We start from the raw sequence: 17,420 nt of genomic DNA, 5'->3' as shown, positions 1-17,420 counted from the left end.
CATCACCGACAATGACGATAAGGATTACGACAATGTTTGCGATGATGATAATGATAATGATATTTTTGCTCATGTTGATCCAAATGGGCTAAATGAGCTGCAGTGAAACAGTCACAGAAATCTAATGTATTGCCTGTAGTTACACACCAGGTGCCGCTGTCAGAACCATACGTCACATTGGTAGAGATGTAAACCCATAATCTGGCCTGGGGGGCCCTCTAGTGTTCACTTTACTGCATCGGTGTTGTTGGGATTGTCCAATGACAGGTTTGTTAAGCTGACCTTTTAATGCAGTAAAATGAATCACTGCTGCAATGTATGTTGTAAAATCATTTAGTTTATGTCTGCTTGGAAATAACAAGGCTGCAAAGTACAGTACTTTACAGTCACTAGACAATTTCTAAATGTTTTAGTTCAAAATCTGTCCATTAATCAGTAGACTAAAGCATTGCACAGTGTAAATTAGCTGTAGTAATTAAAATGAAACTATTAAATAAGGATTTTCTATTATTCGATCTGTATCTGCTGTATTGTACAAGAAATTGCCTTTAGTGCAGGAAAGTAATTAAACTACACTTAAACATATATTTGAGTGCCTCTTAAAGGTACTGGGGTACTACACTACGTCCAAGAGGTAATACTGGGTAACATAATATACATAAATATATATGTAAAGAATGTAAATAATGATCAACCTCAGGAAACTCAGAATTTTCCAAATACACAACTTGTGATCGACAAATGTAATGATGCATTTTTAAAGAATAACCTACCCACTATAAGACGTTTTTAACCTGCTTCACCACCGTCTGCAACATTTAGTGCTAATGCACCGATAATTATGATCCATGTGCAGGGCAAACAAAAAACGCTGTGGAAGGAGTCATTCTACATAATAAACACTATGTGACCAGAATACTTTCACTTAATGTGGAGTATTTTTACTGTGTGGTATAACGGTGTTAAATGAGTACTTCCTGCACCTTTAAAATGTACTAGGTTAAATAATAGGCAGCATACTGATAAGATTATAGTTTAAAAACTAAATGAAAAAAAAAAATATATATATATATATATATAGAGAGAGAGAGAGAGAGAGAGAGAGAGAGAGAGAGAGAGAGAGAGTTTGATGTAGGGGGCGTGATATTCGGTAAAAACAAAGAGAGTGAGAGTGTGTGTGTGTTTGTGTTGATGTTCCCATACACAAAGAGCAGTCGCACCTTTCCACCGATGAAGGTCTCCACTCCCTGCTTTACACTGCGCAACACAGCTCTAGCCGTCACCCACGCAGACACGCACGCGCGCACGCTACCAAACACCGAACCTCTTCCTAAAGCTCGTCCGCTGCGCCGCTGTGCTCGGACTCTCCCGGTCGGACTTCACCACGTCGTCGCCTGCCACCGGTGGATGTAAGTAAACCGCATCATTTGACTTTCTGCCTTGCTGCTTTCACACAGGTCTCACTCTCTCGCGCTGGAACACGGCGGATAGATGTGCTTTCTGCTTTTACCTTTGTCAGCTCGTGGATGCGGCGAGTGTAACAGCTCGTGCGGCTTTGAATAAAAAGTGAAACGACGCTAATGCAGTGGGAAAGCCGGAATAAAAATGGTAGTGTGATTATCAGTAGTCGGCGGCCATCAGCGAATAATATCAATATCAGCGGGCAAATACTGGTCCAGACAATAGTCAGAGACAAGAGATCCGAAATAAGGAGCATGACCTGCTTTGCTTCTTTGAGTCTCACAGCGCATTGTTGAGACTTAAGCTGACAGACGCGGTACAGTTACTGAACACTGTAGTGTGTGTGTGTGGTGTCACATCACTGTCCCTCTATTGATTAGGTCTAGTCCAGCTGGTCGCCGACTTTACGGACACAGGTGTGTTCATGCACTCTAAACTATGGTGACACTCTTACATGTTTTCAAGGCGCCTGTGATACCAACTGACCAGTTAAACCCTGATCAAATCCCCTTTCAGAGGATTAGTGGGAAACTTTGGGCCGAGCCTATTTCATTTTTATTGTGTGTATTGATACATTTTCTACTTTCTCCTGCCAGAAGCTTAAGAGCGAACCAGTGTGAACGGTGTTGGAATGCAACAGGATTATCATCTGAGCATAAGTCAGCACAGTGACCATTAGATCACACGTTTTCTGACCTCTGCTTCACTACAATGCCTCTGAGGCTACAATGTCTACACTGAAGCAGGTTATTCTGCAGGACAAAGAGCGGGACATTGAGAAGAAGCTGGACTGGAGTTACATTGAATGGGCCGAAAATGAAGTTGCCACCACAGGTGCTGCTGACGCACAGACACAAACAGACTGGGGGCCCTGTGAGCACAAGGAAAGTCAGACCAGCAACCCAGTCATAATGCACATAAATCTCACACGGATGCCCTCCAAGCACAGACATTCGTCCCTAGTGGACACAGACGGGTTAGTAGCACCTTTCTTTCAGTTTGACAGACAGGCCCCAGGCCGCATCTCCACCTCTCCCACCTTGAGGAGGATGAGGAGCACCCGACGTCCTATGATAGATCCTCGGGATCCTGTGAGGATGGGAAGCCCACAGGAGGAGCCTTCCTCTGTGCGCGCGCCACCTCTCATGAGCCCCCTGTCCCCAACGCAGGGAGTCGAATCTCCTCTGGCCGCAGGCCACCTCTCTGATGGAGATCTTCAGCCCATTTCTTCCTCAGGCCGACCCAGGCCAAGATCACATAGATCAAACACTTTTGACCAGCGTAGCACTTCCACGAGCCAAGAATGTCAGAGTGCTCACCCCACTCTTAGTAAGGTTTTTGGATTTCCTGACGGTGAAGTAAAGGTGAGCCCCTATCTCTCAGTTAAAATGTCATTTGAAATTAAGCATGTCTGCATAAAATAGACAATAGTCAGGCAGAAATAGTTTGTTTTGCTAATCACCAGGCAAACATCTTTCCAACGCATCACCAACAGCCATGTGCTGTAGTCTGGTGTGGATTTTTACCCAAAGCCTGTAAATTAAGTGGTTACACATTCCTTCCTTGCGGAAACCTTCTCTCCCTCATTCTGCCTTGCCTCCTGCGGTGGTCACTCACAATGCAAGCTTTTGACAGCAAATGAATCAGCAGTTACATGCACTGACAGCTCTGACCAAACCCACTGCCTGGAGAGGCCTGGGAAGTGCTCTCCTTGGGCCCCTGTTCCCCACAGTCAGCAGTCACCCAATAATGGAGGGGTCAGTGAGCGATGGAAAAAGATAATGGCGGGAGATCTATTCATCAGCTCGTGGTATTCAAGCGGGCACATTGTCAATAGAGTCCTGACATTCTCCTCAGATATCAGAGGCTTTTGAGTCCAAGCAACCACTTAAAACGCTGATTCAAATTTGAATGTCTTTGAAAGTGATACAGTATAGTGGTGGGAGGTCCTCGCACCAGCTGTTATCGCTGGGTGTACAGCTAGGCTGCGCTAATATGCAGTATAAATTGTATAATAATTACAAGAAGCCACTACAAAATAAACACGCAAACTTATCTGACTGGATATCAGTGGATGGGACAGTATATTTCCAGTGAACAGGGCTGTAAATGTCTAATGCATGATTACAGTTTGAACTTTCTATTCACTGATGAACTATTTTCCTCTTTTTACAGGAGAACGAGCACTGCCCTAACAGGTAGGTGTTTTGCGTGTGTGACCGTGTCACTATAGCCAACACACTTGAACTTCACGTTTAAGTTTGTGAAAACATGTTTGCATATCAGGAATGTAATAAAAAACAAAACAAAAAAACAAAAACAAGTTCCTCCAACTGACAAGCTGCATTGGAACCCTCACATTTGTTTTGTGGTTCCTCCGATTCAGTCCGAATTTGCATGATCAACATGATGTAACACAATGTGAGCGCCGTAAGTGCTGTGCCTGCTGGACACTCGTGAGCATGAATGGACCTTCGGTTTAAGGAGCCCTGTCGTGCACAGATTGTGATTTGTGTCCTTGTTAATAGAGCATAAGCTAGGTGGGTTAAGTTTTGAGAGTCCCATGGTTATGTACGGGCTAGACAAGCCCTCATTATGGCTGTTTTCTCTTACTGCCACCCACACCCCATCTAATGGGCTGCTGGGATCTTCCCCTCACTGGATAATTAGGCAGCTATTGTCCCTCGAATTACACTTTGGCAATGTTTCTCTCTCAGTGGCCTGACCTTGCGAGCCATTGGTTGGGACCCTTTTGTTTTGGGGCATCATTATTTCTCTTGTTCGGGAACAAAGCACCCATTTTTTTTTTTTAGCCGGGTGCTGCCGAGGGGCAAGGCACAGAGAAAGCTTTCTGAGTGGCCACAAAGCAACAGGGTGTCATTGTGAGGATGCTGTGGAATGAACGGCAAGGAGACACTGACCTGGTTTAGCACAGAACTCATATGTCTCTTACAGTTTCATCAAGCCTGTGTCTTCTACAGTCCTCAGGTGCTGCTGCTGATTATTATCAGTTTTAATCCTATACATTGATCTGATAGGGGGGGAGTGAGTATCAGTTTACCAAGAAGAACACTGCCCCTGCCTGAAGCACAAAGAATAGTTGGTGTTTTCACAGTTCAATGAAAGGCGAAAGTGTCCTGGAGGAAAAATGTACCAAAGTTGCTCCGGTCTAGCTGTGGCCTGATTTATCCCGCTGAGTGTAGGGGTTGGCACTTACATGTGCGCTTGAGTTTGATTTGCACTTACAGCTGTGCAGGCGATGTAACACGTAACACGCATGAGGAGGAAAGTCTGATCAATGAGTCCAAGCAAACTGATTTTACATATAATAGCAGGCAAAAACAAAACAGTAGCAGCATTGTTCCTCTTGCTTTTACTTCTGCTCCATTTTATTGTTTTATCATCATAAACAGCCCTCAATCAATCCACTGCACCAATAGCTTGAAATGGATTTTACAGCAGTGTTCTCGCTGATAATGTGTTATTGTTTCACCTTTGTCAGTTCCTTTTTGGGTTTCTTAGGAACTCTGAAATAATAGAGGTGAAGCCACAGTGCGCTAATGTGTTCAACTCACCAGGGTCGCATTAAATGACTGCACGTCTCTCGTTAGCCTCTGTAAAGTGTGGATTGTGACTGTTGGAGTCAAATAGTAACAGATCAAGTTTCACAATGTTTAGAATGTCTTCCCTCTTTAAGGGAAACCATCACGTGGCCATGCCCTTTCTGCATACTTAATAGCACCCTCTTCTCTACTCACTATCACTGTTTTCAAGACAAAACACATGAGAAGACTGGCTGTTCGAGCTTTGCCTGAGGCTAAAAGCCAGGCCTGCATTTTTCCAGCCACATCCTATTGCTAACTATGAAAAGGAGACCAAGAGGATTAAAACTGACATGAACAGCTCACCTCCTTCCTCACACCATTAATGAACAGCTATCCTCATATTAGCCAGAAACACTTACACATACTACAATTTCTACTACTTGAGTTAATCGCCAATTTTCTGCACAATGCAGAAGGTATTTTTCACAACCATGTAAAACAACAAAAGGAATTTAGTTATTTCCTGTGTATTTTCTCTTTTGTCCTGAATTACATTGACTGTAGCACAATAATGGCTCCTCTAACAGTGAAACTCATATGTCCAGTGAGGCTGGTTTTAGAATGACAGCTGTTAGAAAAAAGAAGTTGAATACCATCTGTAGATGTTGACTGGTCTGCTCCTGTCACCTCAGGCTCCAGGAGAGAAGGCGAAGTTCTGTTGTGGTCAGCTTGCCTGGACTGGATGTTTCACCAGGAGATCTTTTTGTATCCAATGGAGCGGCCGATATGTTAAATGGTTCCAACTTCTCTGGTAAAATTCTATATTACGTGTATTTTAACAGTAGATGAATTTTCAATAGAAAAGCAAATGTTCCCTTAAATATAGTCTTAAATATATTCCCTTATTATAGTCCTATGGGCAGAAATAAGTAATATTTCTACATGACGGTAGTAGTTTCCTAAAGTCCACCACATTTTTCATCCTAGTACACGGTTTTGTTTTGTTTATTGACACACACAGATGCGCACATGCTCTCCTGTAAACTTGTTAATAATCAATATTTTGTGTTGTATTTTTTGTAGACACTAAGAAGTCAAAGTGGCCTTTTTCCAGGCGCAGCACGGTACGTGTGGTGTTTATCTGTTAGTGGCTGCTGTGTCATGGTCGTGTTTGGTTTTAAGCAGTGGACAGTTGGTTTACACTTTGACCCACTTCTCTAAAGCAGATCAGTGCGGTTCCTCTTATCCCCATTTTGACCCACACAGTTTTTGTAATTTGTCAACGACTAACATTTGCAACTGGAGACAAAGACAAACTTGTTAGTTTTTTTCTGAGAATCGTAGATTGTTGTATCGACAAATATACACCCAGACAACACATCCGTTAGTTGCTCATCACACATTCACAGCTGATACTGCTTTTTTCAAAAGTACCTGTAGTCACTCTGTGTGTCTTATCCTTTCAGACTAAAGGGAAGTCACAGACCGGCACAGTGTCAGATATTGAAAAATATCTCTCTACAGCACAAATTCAAGACTGGAGAAACTCTGACCTTCAGAAGTATAAGGTGAGAAATGAGAACTGTCAGCAGCAAACACCCTTAAGCATGCGTGCTGTTTGTTATGTAAATCATTATGTTGGTTCTCTTTGCACACTTCTTATCCAAGCAAAGTCAAGGTTTAAACAAAGAGATCCAGATTTCCAGTGCAAATACAGTAGATCTCACTGTTTAACAGGTTACTCAGATCCAACAGCTGGAAACTTTTAATTGAAATAGTTTCTAGGCCATAACAAACACTTCACAGTCCCAGAAAAAATTTATTATTTTACAAACGCAATTCCTAAGGTGTCTAAAGAAGACAGTAATAGTTTTTCTGCCTATTTGTGTGCAGGACTACTCTCTGGCAGAGTTCCTGCAGGACCAGTCCTCCCAGGTAAGCACCAGCACTGATCCTCAGCATTTCAAGAGACAAGAGGCCATCTGGGAACTCTTCACCAGCGAATGTGTTTACTTCCTGGATCAGATCATGGTTCTCAAAGAGGTAGCTCAAAATGCACACGCATATGCCAGTACACACAAACAACCACAGCTAAACAGACCAACCAGAAACGAAACACGACACCTGCTGCTTTGTATTTCCCATCCTGTTACCTCACTCTCATCACTTAGGTTCCGTCTTTTTTTTCCCTCCCTCTCCCTGACATCTCTTGTTGTTTCATAGGTGTTTTTGGCTACACTCACAAACCTGCAGAGGAGGAACTGCCTGACCGATGTCGACTGCTGGGGCATGTTTGCAAACCTCAGTGAGCTCTGCCTGGTGAGACATGATGCAAATAAGTAGCACGAAGCCTGTTATTATTATGTATTATGTAAATAATTACAAACAACTGCAGTCTTTACAGCATTATAATGACAGTTTGTTGCACAGCATCAAAACAGCATAAGAGAGCTTGTGTTTGCCAACTCTCTAAAAAACATTCCTGAATAGGATGGTGAATGGTTTATTTGTGTAACCCTTATTTAAGCAGGAAAGCATTGTTGAGATTAATAAAATACAAAAGATTTAATCTTAAAAACAATTTTGACATCCACCTGAATTAGAAACACTTACTATTTCTTAATGTTGGCTCACAAGATCAGACTAAGCCGATGAGGACTAGGGACTAGTCTCTAGTTATTCATTTGGCAGTTCGTTTGCTCATTTATCGTGTGTAATATGTTATTGCCTTCACTTGACAAAGCTTGAATGAAGCATCTTGTCTCAGCCTTCTCGCAAGGTGATATTAGAGGACCGTCTCCATCAGCATATGACATAACTGTAATTGTGGCTTATTTAGTCTTTCTTCTAATGGTGCTAACCTATATGTAAAATAAGAAAAAAGAAAATGCTTATACTAAAAGTTTTGCTACAAATATCTGCCATCAAGTAGCATACCATTTATGTCCAACAGCTGTTGTGGCTGTCTGCAAATGTCCTTTTTTCCCCTATCCTTCACTATGACAATGCTGTGACACTTGCTGTGACTGTTTTCTGCTGCAGGTCAGCTTCAGTTTTCTGAACAACCTCCTCTGTGTCGTTAAGGACACGTTGGGCATTACTGAGGGTGACAGGCCCCATCTGCTAGAGCTCCTGAGCAAGGCAAGTGTGACTCACCTGTGGACACACTAGCTCTGAATGCTGCCTACAATTAATAATTCATTTAGTCGTAAGAGTTGACCAATAAGCTCATCTGAAACTCTAGAACAAAGTCAGGGGGAAAAAAACTCCAGAAAAATACTGTCAGGTACGCTGTCTTTCACTGAGATTTATTTATTTACAATCAAAAGGCTGACAAATTTGCTGACCAGTAATGAAAGCTAATGATAATTAGAATATACCTTATATGTTTGTTATGTAAATTATCATATTGGTTCTCTTTGCACACTTATAATCCAAGCAAAGTCAGAGTTAATGATAATTAGAATATACCTTATATATACCTCATTGTTCCTCTGAAACTCAACAATACTAGTTTTATATTTTGCCTTTTGATAATGAATCACTTTGAGCTCCAAAAAAGGAAAATTAAAGATACTGTTAAATTATGCATCGCAACAAGCAGCAGTGAGGACATGATTCTTCTCAAAGTGTCTGGAGAATACAATTCTCACACAGGTGTGTTTTTGTGCTTGGTTTCTGACTGGCCTCTTCTTCATGCCTATTTATGATCTGTTTATCTGCAGCTCAATGGCTATGTGACGCAGCAGTCTCTATCACTGTGTTTATTTAACACTCCTATCTGTTGGCAGGTTTTCCAGGAGAGCATATGTCACTGCCTGCAAAAGTACTGCCTCAACTACTCAACAGCTCTGCTTTATCTGGATAGTCTGAAGCTCAGAGAGGACTTTGGATATTATGCAAAGGTACAGGTGAAACTCATAATTTGCAAGGATGCTGTGAAAATGTGGCAGACGACATAGTGCCATTGGATGTACAGCAATATCGTTGGCTAAATGGATATAGGTTATATTCACTGCCTGCTCCCCACCTTTACTCTGCGTGATAACCAAACGCCAGGACAAGCTCCCTAACCCCTCTGACCTACCTCTTTCCCAGCGTTTTTCTCATACATCCTTTCCTTCCCCCCCAGTGGTGTGAAAGGAGTGAAGAGTGCAGGAGGCTGCAACTGCGTGACCTGTTGGTGGCGCCGCTGCAGAGGCTCACTCGATACCCACTGTTGTTACGGAATATTGCGAAGAGATGTCAGACAGAGGACGAGGCCAGAGGCCTGCAGGCAGTAGCAGAGCAAGTGGACAAATCTATATGTGAGCAGTATACACAATTTTCTCCTAATTCTTTATCAAAGGCATCGACAGTGATTATAACAACCTGTGCATTTCACTTATCCTTATCAGCAGACTCACTGATTGGCTCAGTGTTTATTGTTTAGGCCCTGTATGTGACCTGAAGCACCGGAGGCACAGAGACTGTGTCACCTTCTGACTTCTGAGCAGTTTCATTCAGCTAATCATGACTCAAGTGTTCCTTCAGGACAGTGTTTGTCACCAGCTGGTTTATACACGTTCAGCAGATGTGAGAGAGGTTATCCCCATCAAAATAAACAGACCGGCCTGTCTTTTAGAGCAAAATGGCTACATACTTTGGACAATTGCCAGCAGCCCTGACCATTTATTTTTACAGCATGCCTCTTCCCGCAGACCTGTTGTGGCGGTTTACTCTGTAACTAGATGGACAGGCTGTGGGAATTGTGCAGCAGCACTGCACCTCAATGTCATACAGTTGTATTGAACAAATAACCTTGTGAACTCAACAGTGTGGGTTCACAAAGTTTTGCTGACACAATTTCATTTCACCATTACGAAGGTGTGGTGGAGCCACACACGTGAAACAGAGTGTGGTAACCATATATGTAGGACAATGTCCTCTGGGTGTGGGGGACATTAACTGAGACAGCTGAGTGAACTGCAATCTCTCACGCTACTGTCACGCCCATGTTTGGCAGGCAACCATCACTAAACAGGAACACATACCAAGCTGGATAATAGATTAGTGCTTTATTATTCATATTGTCGCACTGTAAGAATGATTTATCTGTCATCTGCACTTCAGAGTAACTATCTCTAAGTACACACAAACACACACTCGTCTGTTTTTTCCTCTTGACTGAAGTGATCTCTCTTTTCCAGGTGACTTGGAGGGAAAGGTCAAATGGCTGGATAACTACCAGAAAGTGAAGCAGTTACGAGACGCCCTGGTGTGGCTCCCTGTGTGGGAGGGAGACAAGCGAGCCTTCATTCCTGAGGTCTATTTGTGTATAAATATTTTGTCCACATTTCAGAGATGTGTTAACAGAGCAAAGCATGAAAGAGAAATGCAGCATCCAATAATCCTCCAATACCCTTTGTGTGCAGATAACACAAAATTATTTCTCATTGTGAAATCTGATCTCATGACAAGCAAAGACATCCATTTCAGGCCAGACTGTTCTTTTCTCACCTGAGGGTCAACTTCTCTTTCAGAATCTGAAACATCTCCTTAAGCCTGTCACATTGGACAATCTCATTTCTCACAGAAGTCTGCTGCATGAAGGGAAACTGGTGCTCACAGGTGTGGACTGTTAGCATTAATACCCCCCCCCCCCCCCCCCCAAAAAAAAAAAAACAAAAACAAATGTATGTGCTAAGTGGTTTGTGTTGATCAAAGCTTAACAACATCTTTCTATGTTTATTACCAGAGAACACCAAGCTGATCGATGTCTGTTTGTTTCTGTTTGACGAATTCCTTCTGATCACAAAGATAAAGAGAAATAAGAAGGTACAGCTCTCTGTTGTCTTGTTCTCACACATATTTGGGCTAGCCATCGATGTTAGTAACTATAGAAGCTTCAACTTAAGTTGCTCACTTCGTGTCTCTCTTAAGAAATCCATCGGTCCGGAGCAGAATCCTTTGAGGTTGCCACAGAACCTGGAGCTGGATCAGCTACTGAAAGAGGGATGCACTTTTACGGTTCTTGATCAGCCCATCTCACTGGACCGACTCCAGCTCAGGAACATTGATCAGCTAAATGCCTCAAGTAAGCAGCTGCAGCAGCATCTTGGATATCATTTCTGTTTCACTGGATTTTATGTACTGCTTGTACTCTATCGTAACAAAACATTTGTATATGGCTAATTGCATATTCGAGCTATATTTATAAATACCAATTCATCAAGATATGCAGTAGTTTTATCTGATGTTGGTCACAGACAGAATTATAATATTGCACTTTGTGTATGTTTACATCCAATACTTTGTGTTACAGCTGATGTTTCTTTCTGCTTTTCTGTAGCATCAGGGCTGCCTCATTCCTTCATAATTATGCATCAGAACCGCTACCAGCAGTGTATTGGTGCATTCATCCTGCAAGCTGCGTCAGAGGTGGCCAAGGTAGACAAGTTTCAAAAGACATACAGTGACAGCTGGCAGAGGACTGACATTCCGTCCAGAAAATTTATGTACATGCCAAACATGTCTTATGTGAACCAACCACCAGATTTCATAGTAAACATCTACACAAAAATAAGACTTCAGCAGTTTTGCATTAATATTCCTTTTTCTAAATAAGTGTATTTCTTAAGGCCTTTCTCAATGCCAGTCACATGAATTTAGATTTACTTTCAATGCTGAGAGTTACAGATACTAATGAACTTATTGTTACTCAGCCCAGTTTCATTTTAAAAACCTGTTCTATTACATTACATAAATGTTTAATCATATTACAGAATATTAATATCTGCAAAATTATCTTATTTTAGCTTTACTGTAAATGCAGAAAATGTGCTTGTGTGTAGCTATTTAATTTTTACAGTTTTACAAATTGCACATATATCGTCACACTTTACAAATGAAAACTGATAACTCCGAAACTGGATATTTCTGTTTCTGAACAGCTTAATGTTTGTTTTCCAGAGAGTGTGGATGTCAAAGATAGAGGGTGCTGTGACAGCACTGCTGAAGCTGGACTCTCAACTGCCGCGTGTGAAGAGCGCCTCACTGTGGCTCGAGTCTTCACAGATATGATCTAACAGCACTAGGAGCCACAGGGAATATCTTTACGGTCACAGTGCCCTTCGCTGTCCCCAGACATCCACAATAGGACTACGATAATTTGTTGAACTTAATGTTGGCCTTTAAAGGCAGCTGCTGAACTAGTGTACAATAAATGTCTGATTGTGTAGTAAATTCTTTTTGATTTTTTTTTCCCTTTTTGAGTACAGTATCATAACTTTTCTGGTTTCCATAAAGTCACAGACATGAAATTCAGACTTTTCAAATGTCATGATCTTTAAAAGTTCTCAATTTCGCAGCCAATGTGGACACATACATGTTTCCTCAAAATTATAAAAGGGAAAATTGAACAGCTATAATTCAACATGTGAACAAACTATGCTGAACAGATACTGCAATATGATGAAAAAGCTTCAGAATGGACTTTAAACTAAAATTGTTGATGCTGAAATAACAACTCAATGTGGTTTAAACTTCAAATATAAGTTAGTATTTTTTGCTAACTTTTTAAAAAAGGGATAAGACATAATTAATTCAGTAGTATATCTGAATCCATCAAGAAGCTCTGACCAAAATAAAAAAAAAACAAAAAAAAAACATACAATCATTCCTGTTTGAAATGTTCATTTAAAAGAAAAAACTTTAAATGGCTGTAAGAGTGAATCTCATTGTAAAAGAAAATAAAAACACTGTTTTTCATGACAATTAATTTGAAAAGGTGCATGAGAAGGTAAATTCCATGTCTTTCATCCTTTTGGATAAACTGATGTCACTAATTGGTAAAATACACTCACTGGTCATATCATAACACACCAATACAGCAGCCCTGCCAAGATGACAAAAGATGCTGGCCTGAGGCACACACCTTCACTACCACCAAGTGTGGCTCTAAATATTGAGAATACATGGGAGCCACAGGCCAGTTAAGTCATCATGCATAACTGACAACACAAAGCAAGCCACAATTCAGTTTATACAGGTCTATGGTGCCATTTTGTAAAAACATGTAAGACACTGATGAATCCAAACACAATTTCACTTTTTCCACGTTTCTACATCCACAAGTGATTTATATTTTCTTTTCCTCTTTCATTACAAACATTTACAAAGATAATTATGACAGCCTTAGTATTAATGAGCAATTAAGTACATCTGGGCCATAAATGCTGAAGCCTGTATAAAGTTGGTGGTCCTACATTGGTGTCTAGGTTCTTATATGGATAAGCCCAGAATACAATAAGGTGCAAATCATCTCTCTAGATCTTAAGGGACTGTACAACTTGATAAACCACAAATCTCTAATAAAATGCAAGCATTTTTTTAAATATTTGTGATCTCTAACATTTAGAAATAGTGCTTTTCCTGTGCCAATTTGAGGTAGACATAAAGCAAACACAAAATTAGAGGTGTGAGATCCTGCAGTTGACAAAGACATTTTTTCGTAAAAATAATACAAGCAACAAAACTAATTTGGCAAGCCTCAGTTTGAAAAAAAAAAATGCAGTTTGTTGCAAAATGCCAGCCTGCATTTTCACCTGGCTTACAGTGTTTTCACCTGCTCCAGTCTTTAAGACAATTGCACTGAAGATCCTAACTGTCAACAATTATAAATTAAGCAAAGCAGGAATGAAGTGAATGTAGTGTTCTCAGCTGCAGACAGGTTGAACAGAGCACAGACAGTAACTGCTGCACCTGAAAGCATCACAGACATCCCCATTAATGCACCAGAAGCACATAACAAGCCCAAACACAACAGCATCTGTTAGAAGCAATACCACACAGACACAGTTAACTGCCTCAAAACACACACACACGCACAGACACACACCTGCAGTAGTCAGTACTGTTGAGTGAAGACAAGCAGCAGCAAAAAAAAAAAAAAACTTTCACATGCAGGCACCTTCAATGACTGTATCAAGTCTGCAGAAAGCACCACAATTTGTAGAAATTAACATGCAAAAACAAATGTGTCACAGCAAACAACATACTGTTCATTTAAAAAAAAAAAAAAAAAATATAGGTCTCACATGCTGTGTTCCAAGATTAAAATGCAATGCGATTTAAAACTCAGGTTTTCAAAGAAACCCACAGAAAAACACTGAAATATGAAAGCAGGCTCAGGGTTTCCCCTGGCCTGTATTCCTGCTGCAGACATTCTTTGGTCATGAAATAGGCCGAAAACCTTAATTTTAAAGAAATTCACACACGCTGCTGAACAAAGTAAACATGCAGAAAATGGCTAGATGGCCATGTCTACAGAGAATCGCTGGTGTAGTAAAGGACATGTGAGTCATTTGTTGTTTTCTGTTTTTCTGGGGACTAAAACCCATTTACTTCCTTAATATAAAGACGTAATTACACTTTTGATGTGTTCCACAATGTTAACAAAAATGTGAATTTATAAACCCTAATGATTATTAATATTTTAAAAATCTCTCCTTTGTACATTCCTAAAACAATGTCCAAATTTTATTTTATGCTGTAAACGAACACACTTTGGTAAGCTTGTAAGTTTGTTTTGGGGGCTAACTGGTGAAAAATGCAACAGTGTGTCAAATTGAAACAATTTCCCAAAATATTTTTTCCTTAATAATTAGTTAGGTAGCTCTAAAAATCTGACTATTTTTGTAGTTTGTGATCAGATCCATGTAATGTTACACACACTATAAGCTTCACTCTGGATTAACATATTGTTGTGGACAAAAGAGTTACCTGCATTTATCTTTGTAGGGCAGCACTGATTTATTACTATCACAATATTTACTTACCCACCTATTTTTGCAGTGCCACACTGACCTTGCACCTCCTGACAACAAATGCCAAACATCTCACAAAGTACAAAAGCAGAAAACTTGCAATTGCTAAAACAATGCTGGACATGTGAATGTGAACTTAAAGAGATGGGTGGTGTTTAGTTCTCACTGTCTCCGCTCTCTGGCAGTCCACAGGAGTAGCAAAGGCACAAAAACAGAAACAGACAATCCCACCCTTTATTATGTGGCCCTGGTGTGTCTCTTTAATTAATTTCCTCCACACCAGTCATATGCAAGTGGGAGTCTTTGTACTTGGTCTGTGTTTTATAGTGCACATTAAATATGACAAAGACAAGCCTTCTTCTGCGCAGTACGAAAGGGAGGGAAAATAGTGAGAAGGATGCAAAGTGAGGGGAGGGAAATCAGCCTTGGAGCTCCTCAAAACATGTCTCACAAACTCGTACTGGCTTTTTAGAGGACGGCGTTAGTGCGTTTCTTGATGAACACTCAGCGCAGAAAATGTTTCCACAGTGTCTGCAGTGGTGCTGGATATTCATAGGGAGGAAGAGAGAAATAGTGTAGAATCTTAATAACACGCACAATTTGAAGAATGTCCTTTCGCTAAATATAAAGAAAACCTGATATTTACCTTCCTGACAGTGACACTAAATCCTTTCCCACAGGCCATGCAGTTCTGCACCTCGTGATCCTCGGCCCACTTCCTGGTCAGAGACTGTGACTGCTTGATCTAAAAGCAAAAAAGCAGGAGTTACAGTGTAAATATCTGCCTATAAAACACCCCATCACCCAACATAGTATGTGTAAAACCTTCTTTCCTAATTCCAACAGCAGGTCCAGAGTATTGAAACTGACCTGGAGTGACTGGTTCTCTCTGCCCAGCTCCTGCATGGCTGCTGTTGTGTCGTCCAGCTTCCTCCTTAGTTCCACCAATTTGGCCTGCAGTTTCTCTATCTCACCTTCACCCTTCACACACCTGAAACACAGCCGCAGAGCACTGATTTGTATGTTTAATTAGCAATTTAGAAAAATCTAGTACCACCACCAATTGGCAGGGTGCATAACTGTTTTGTTAATTATTACTTTCAATGCAGTGTTGGGGAAATAACAATGAAGTCCTGATTTTTAGTTACCACATCTCTCAGTTGTTACAGGTGTAAGATAAAGAATGTTTTTAGGATAGCTTGTTAATGGAATTTTATACTATAATCAACAACGGAGGTCTGTGGTCATCAACGAATGAACAAATCCAGGCTGCAGGCTGACAACAAACCAAACACTAGTAGAGAAGATTCAGTGATGGCTTTCGCATCTGTATGGTGATTTTGGTCAATACAATTAAGCGGAAGACTAGTTCTCCTTTAATTTGTTCTTTGTACTGCACATGCCATATGCTTCAGTGAGCTTGACGGCTAATAAAACCAATTCAGAAGGCTTATAATAAATTTTTTGAACAAAAAGGCACGACACCTTTCTAAAAGAGCCCGTCTCTCATCCTGGTTGTTCTGGACAGTGGCCTCCAACACAGCGATCTCTCCTCTCAGCTCATCTGTCTGCTTCTCCAGTTCACTGACTCTGCGCTGGCTTCCTTGCCATTCCCTCTTCAGTGTGGCCACATTTTCATTCAAAGCGGTCACCTGCACTCCTAGCTTAGCTTCTGCCTCTTCTCCACGCTTCACCTGCTCCTCTCTGGCTCGCTTCTCTGCTGCCTTTATTTATAGAAAAGAAATAAATATATAAATATATATATATCACAAAAAGGAATTATGAGGGGAAATTATGAACTAAATTCTTCCAGTAAGCCTACAAGCTGATCCTGGACATTCTTGTTTTTGACAAGCAGCTGCTCTTCTCTCTGAGTTCTGCTGTCCCTGGTGGCCTGGTGCTCCTTCATCTCCTGCTCAAGGGCCCTCTGCACAGTCTCCACCTGATCCTGCAGCTCCAGTTTCTGTTGGATTAACAACTGTTTGGCTTCCTGCAACCCACTCAGCTCCTGAAAAAGCATAATTTATGCAACCACAAGCATAATCGTTAGTCAAGACACTTAAGTTACTCTTAGCAAAAAAGCATCATCTCATATTTGAAAATCAGACTGTAGAATTTAAAATTGAATTATTACTATGAAAACATCCTGAGATCAATTTTAAGTCTGAAATATAAGCTGAAAAATCTGGGCTCATGTCAAAATGTTAACTTAAGCTTGCTCAATTATACTTTCAAAAAGTGTGACCCTTATTAATTGCAGTATGAATGCGTTAAGTTGTTTACATATAACAGTAGAGTAGGGGGCAGATCAAGTCAGTAACACAGAAAACAATCATTTTCTAATCAACAAAGATGTTGTAGATGACCTTTTCACTCTTGTCTGTGAGTGCAATTAACTCAGATGTTATTTTGGAGTTATTCTTTTCCAGGACAATCTTGGCTTTGTTCAGATCCTCAACTTTACTCTTCTCTTTTTCCAGTTCCTCCTTAAATTGAACCTGTGTAGGTAGATACAATTTAAAATGTATAATATCTAAATCACATGACAAGACATCTGTGTCTTAATCCATTTCGCATACCTGCTGCTTCTGTAGCTCTTTCATGCTTT

At 40.8% G+C, this 17,420-nt stretch overlaps 2 protein-coding genes across 7 annotated transcripts in view; one reads left to right on the top strand and one right to left on the bottom strand.

Moving 5' to 3' along the window:
• The first annotated feature begins 1,168 nt into the window (after nt 1–1,168).
• plekhg7 (pleckstrin homology domain containing, family G (with RhoGef domain) member 7) lies at nt 1,169–12,230 on the top strand. 3 transcript variants are annotated; one of them, XM_067502501.1, is made up of 17 exons: nt 1,169–1,409; nt 2,058–2,825; nt 3,637–3,659; nt 5,699–5,817; nt 6,090–6,130; nt 6,473–6,574; nt 6,900–7,049; nt 7,230–7,325; nt 8,049–8,147; nt 8,798–8,911; nt 9,139–9,313; nt 10,196–10,311; nt 10,529–10,616; nt 10,744–10,823; nt 10,929–11,082; nt 11,338–11,435; nt 11,958–12,230. In XM_067502501.1, exons 2-17 carry the CDS (start codon nt 2,190–2,192, stop codon nt 12,066–12,068), a joined length of 2,202 nt encoding a protein of 733 aa, XP_067358602.1. In that variant the 5' UTR covers nt 1,169–1,409; nt 2,058–2,189; the 3' UTR covers nt 12,069–12,230. The 3 variants fall into 3 exon arrangements, with proteins under 3 accessions (XP_067358602.1, XP_067358603.1, XP_067358604.1); XM_067502503.1 differs by lacking the exon at nt 2,058–2,825 and having other exon boundaries at nt 1,171–1,409; XM_067502502.1 differs by lacking the exons at nt 2,058–2,825; nt 3,637–3,659.
• Nucleotides 12,231–12,663: 433 nt separating this feature from the next.
• eea1 (early endosome antigen 1) overlaps nt 12,664–17,420 on the bottom strand; it is a 20,663-nt gene continuing 15,906 nt past the window's right edge. For all 4 annotated transcript variants that reach the window (XM_067502497.1, XM_067502498.1, XM_067502499.1 and 1 more), the window contains 7 exons: nt 17,392–17,420; nt 17,179–17,310; nt 16,635–16,820; nt 16,298–16,536; nt 15,683–15,803; nt 15,459–15,557; nt 12,664–15,354 (listed from right to left, as the gene is read on the bottom strand). The exon at nt 17,392–17,420 is cut by the window's right edge and continues 157 nt beyond it. In XM_067502497.1, the coding sequence (XP_067358598.1) occupies nt 15,232–15,354; nt 15,459–15,557; nt 15,683–15,803; nt 16,298–16,536; nt 16,635–16,820; nt 17,179–17,310; nt 17,392–17,420 (929 nt within the window). In that variant the 3' untranslated portion in view covers nt 12,664–15,231. The remainder of the gene's footprint in view (nt 15,355–15,458; nt 15,558–15,682; nt 15,804–16,297; nt 16,537–16,634; nt 16,821–17,178; nt 17,311–17,391) is intronic.

The sequence above is a fragment of the Channa argus genome, chromosome 4 (genome assembly GCF_033026475.1).
Source record: "Channa argus isolate prfri chromosome 4, Channa argus male v1.0, whole genome shotgun sequence".
NCBI classification, from domain to species: domain Eukaryota; kingdom Metazoa; phylum Chordata; class Actinopteri; order Anabantiformes; family Channidae; genus Channa; species Channa argus.
Note: the sequence above shows the minus strand (reverse complement) of the source record. Positions and strands in the feature narration are given on the sequence as shown.

What these genes read in the sequence shown, in the direction of transcription:
- plekhg7 (XM_067502501.1), top strand. Translation starts at nt 2,190, where the DNA reads ATGTCTACACTGAAGCAGGTTATTCTGCAGGACAAAGAGCGGGACATT. An exon ending in CTGACCTTCAGAAGTATAAG is followed by an intron (nt 6,575 to 6,899) that starts GTGAGAAATGAG and finishes ATTTGTGTGCAG; the next exon opens with GACTACTCTCTGGCAGAGTT. An exon ending in AGGGAAACTGGTGCTCACAG is followed by an intron (nt 10,617 to 10,743) that starts GTGTGGACTGTT and finishes GTTTATTACCAG; the next exon opens with AGAACACCAAGCTGATCGAT.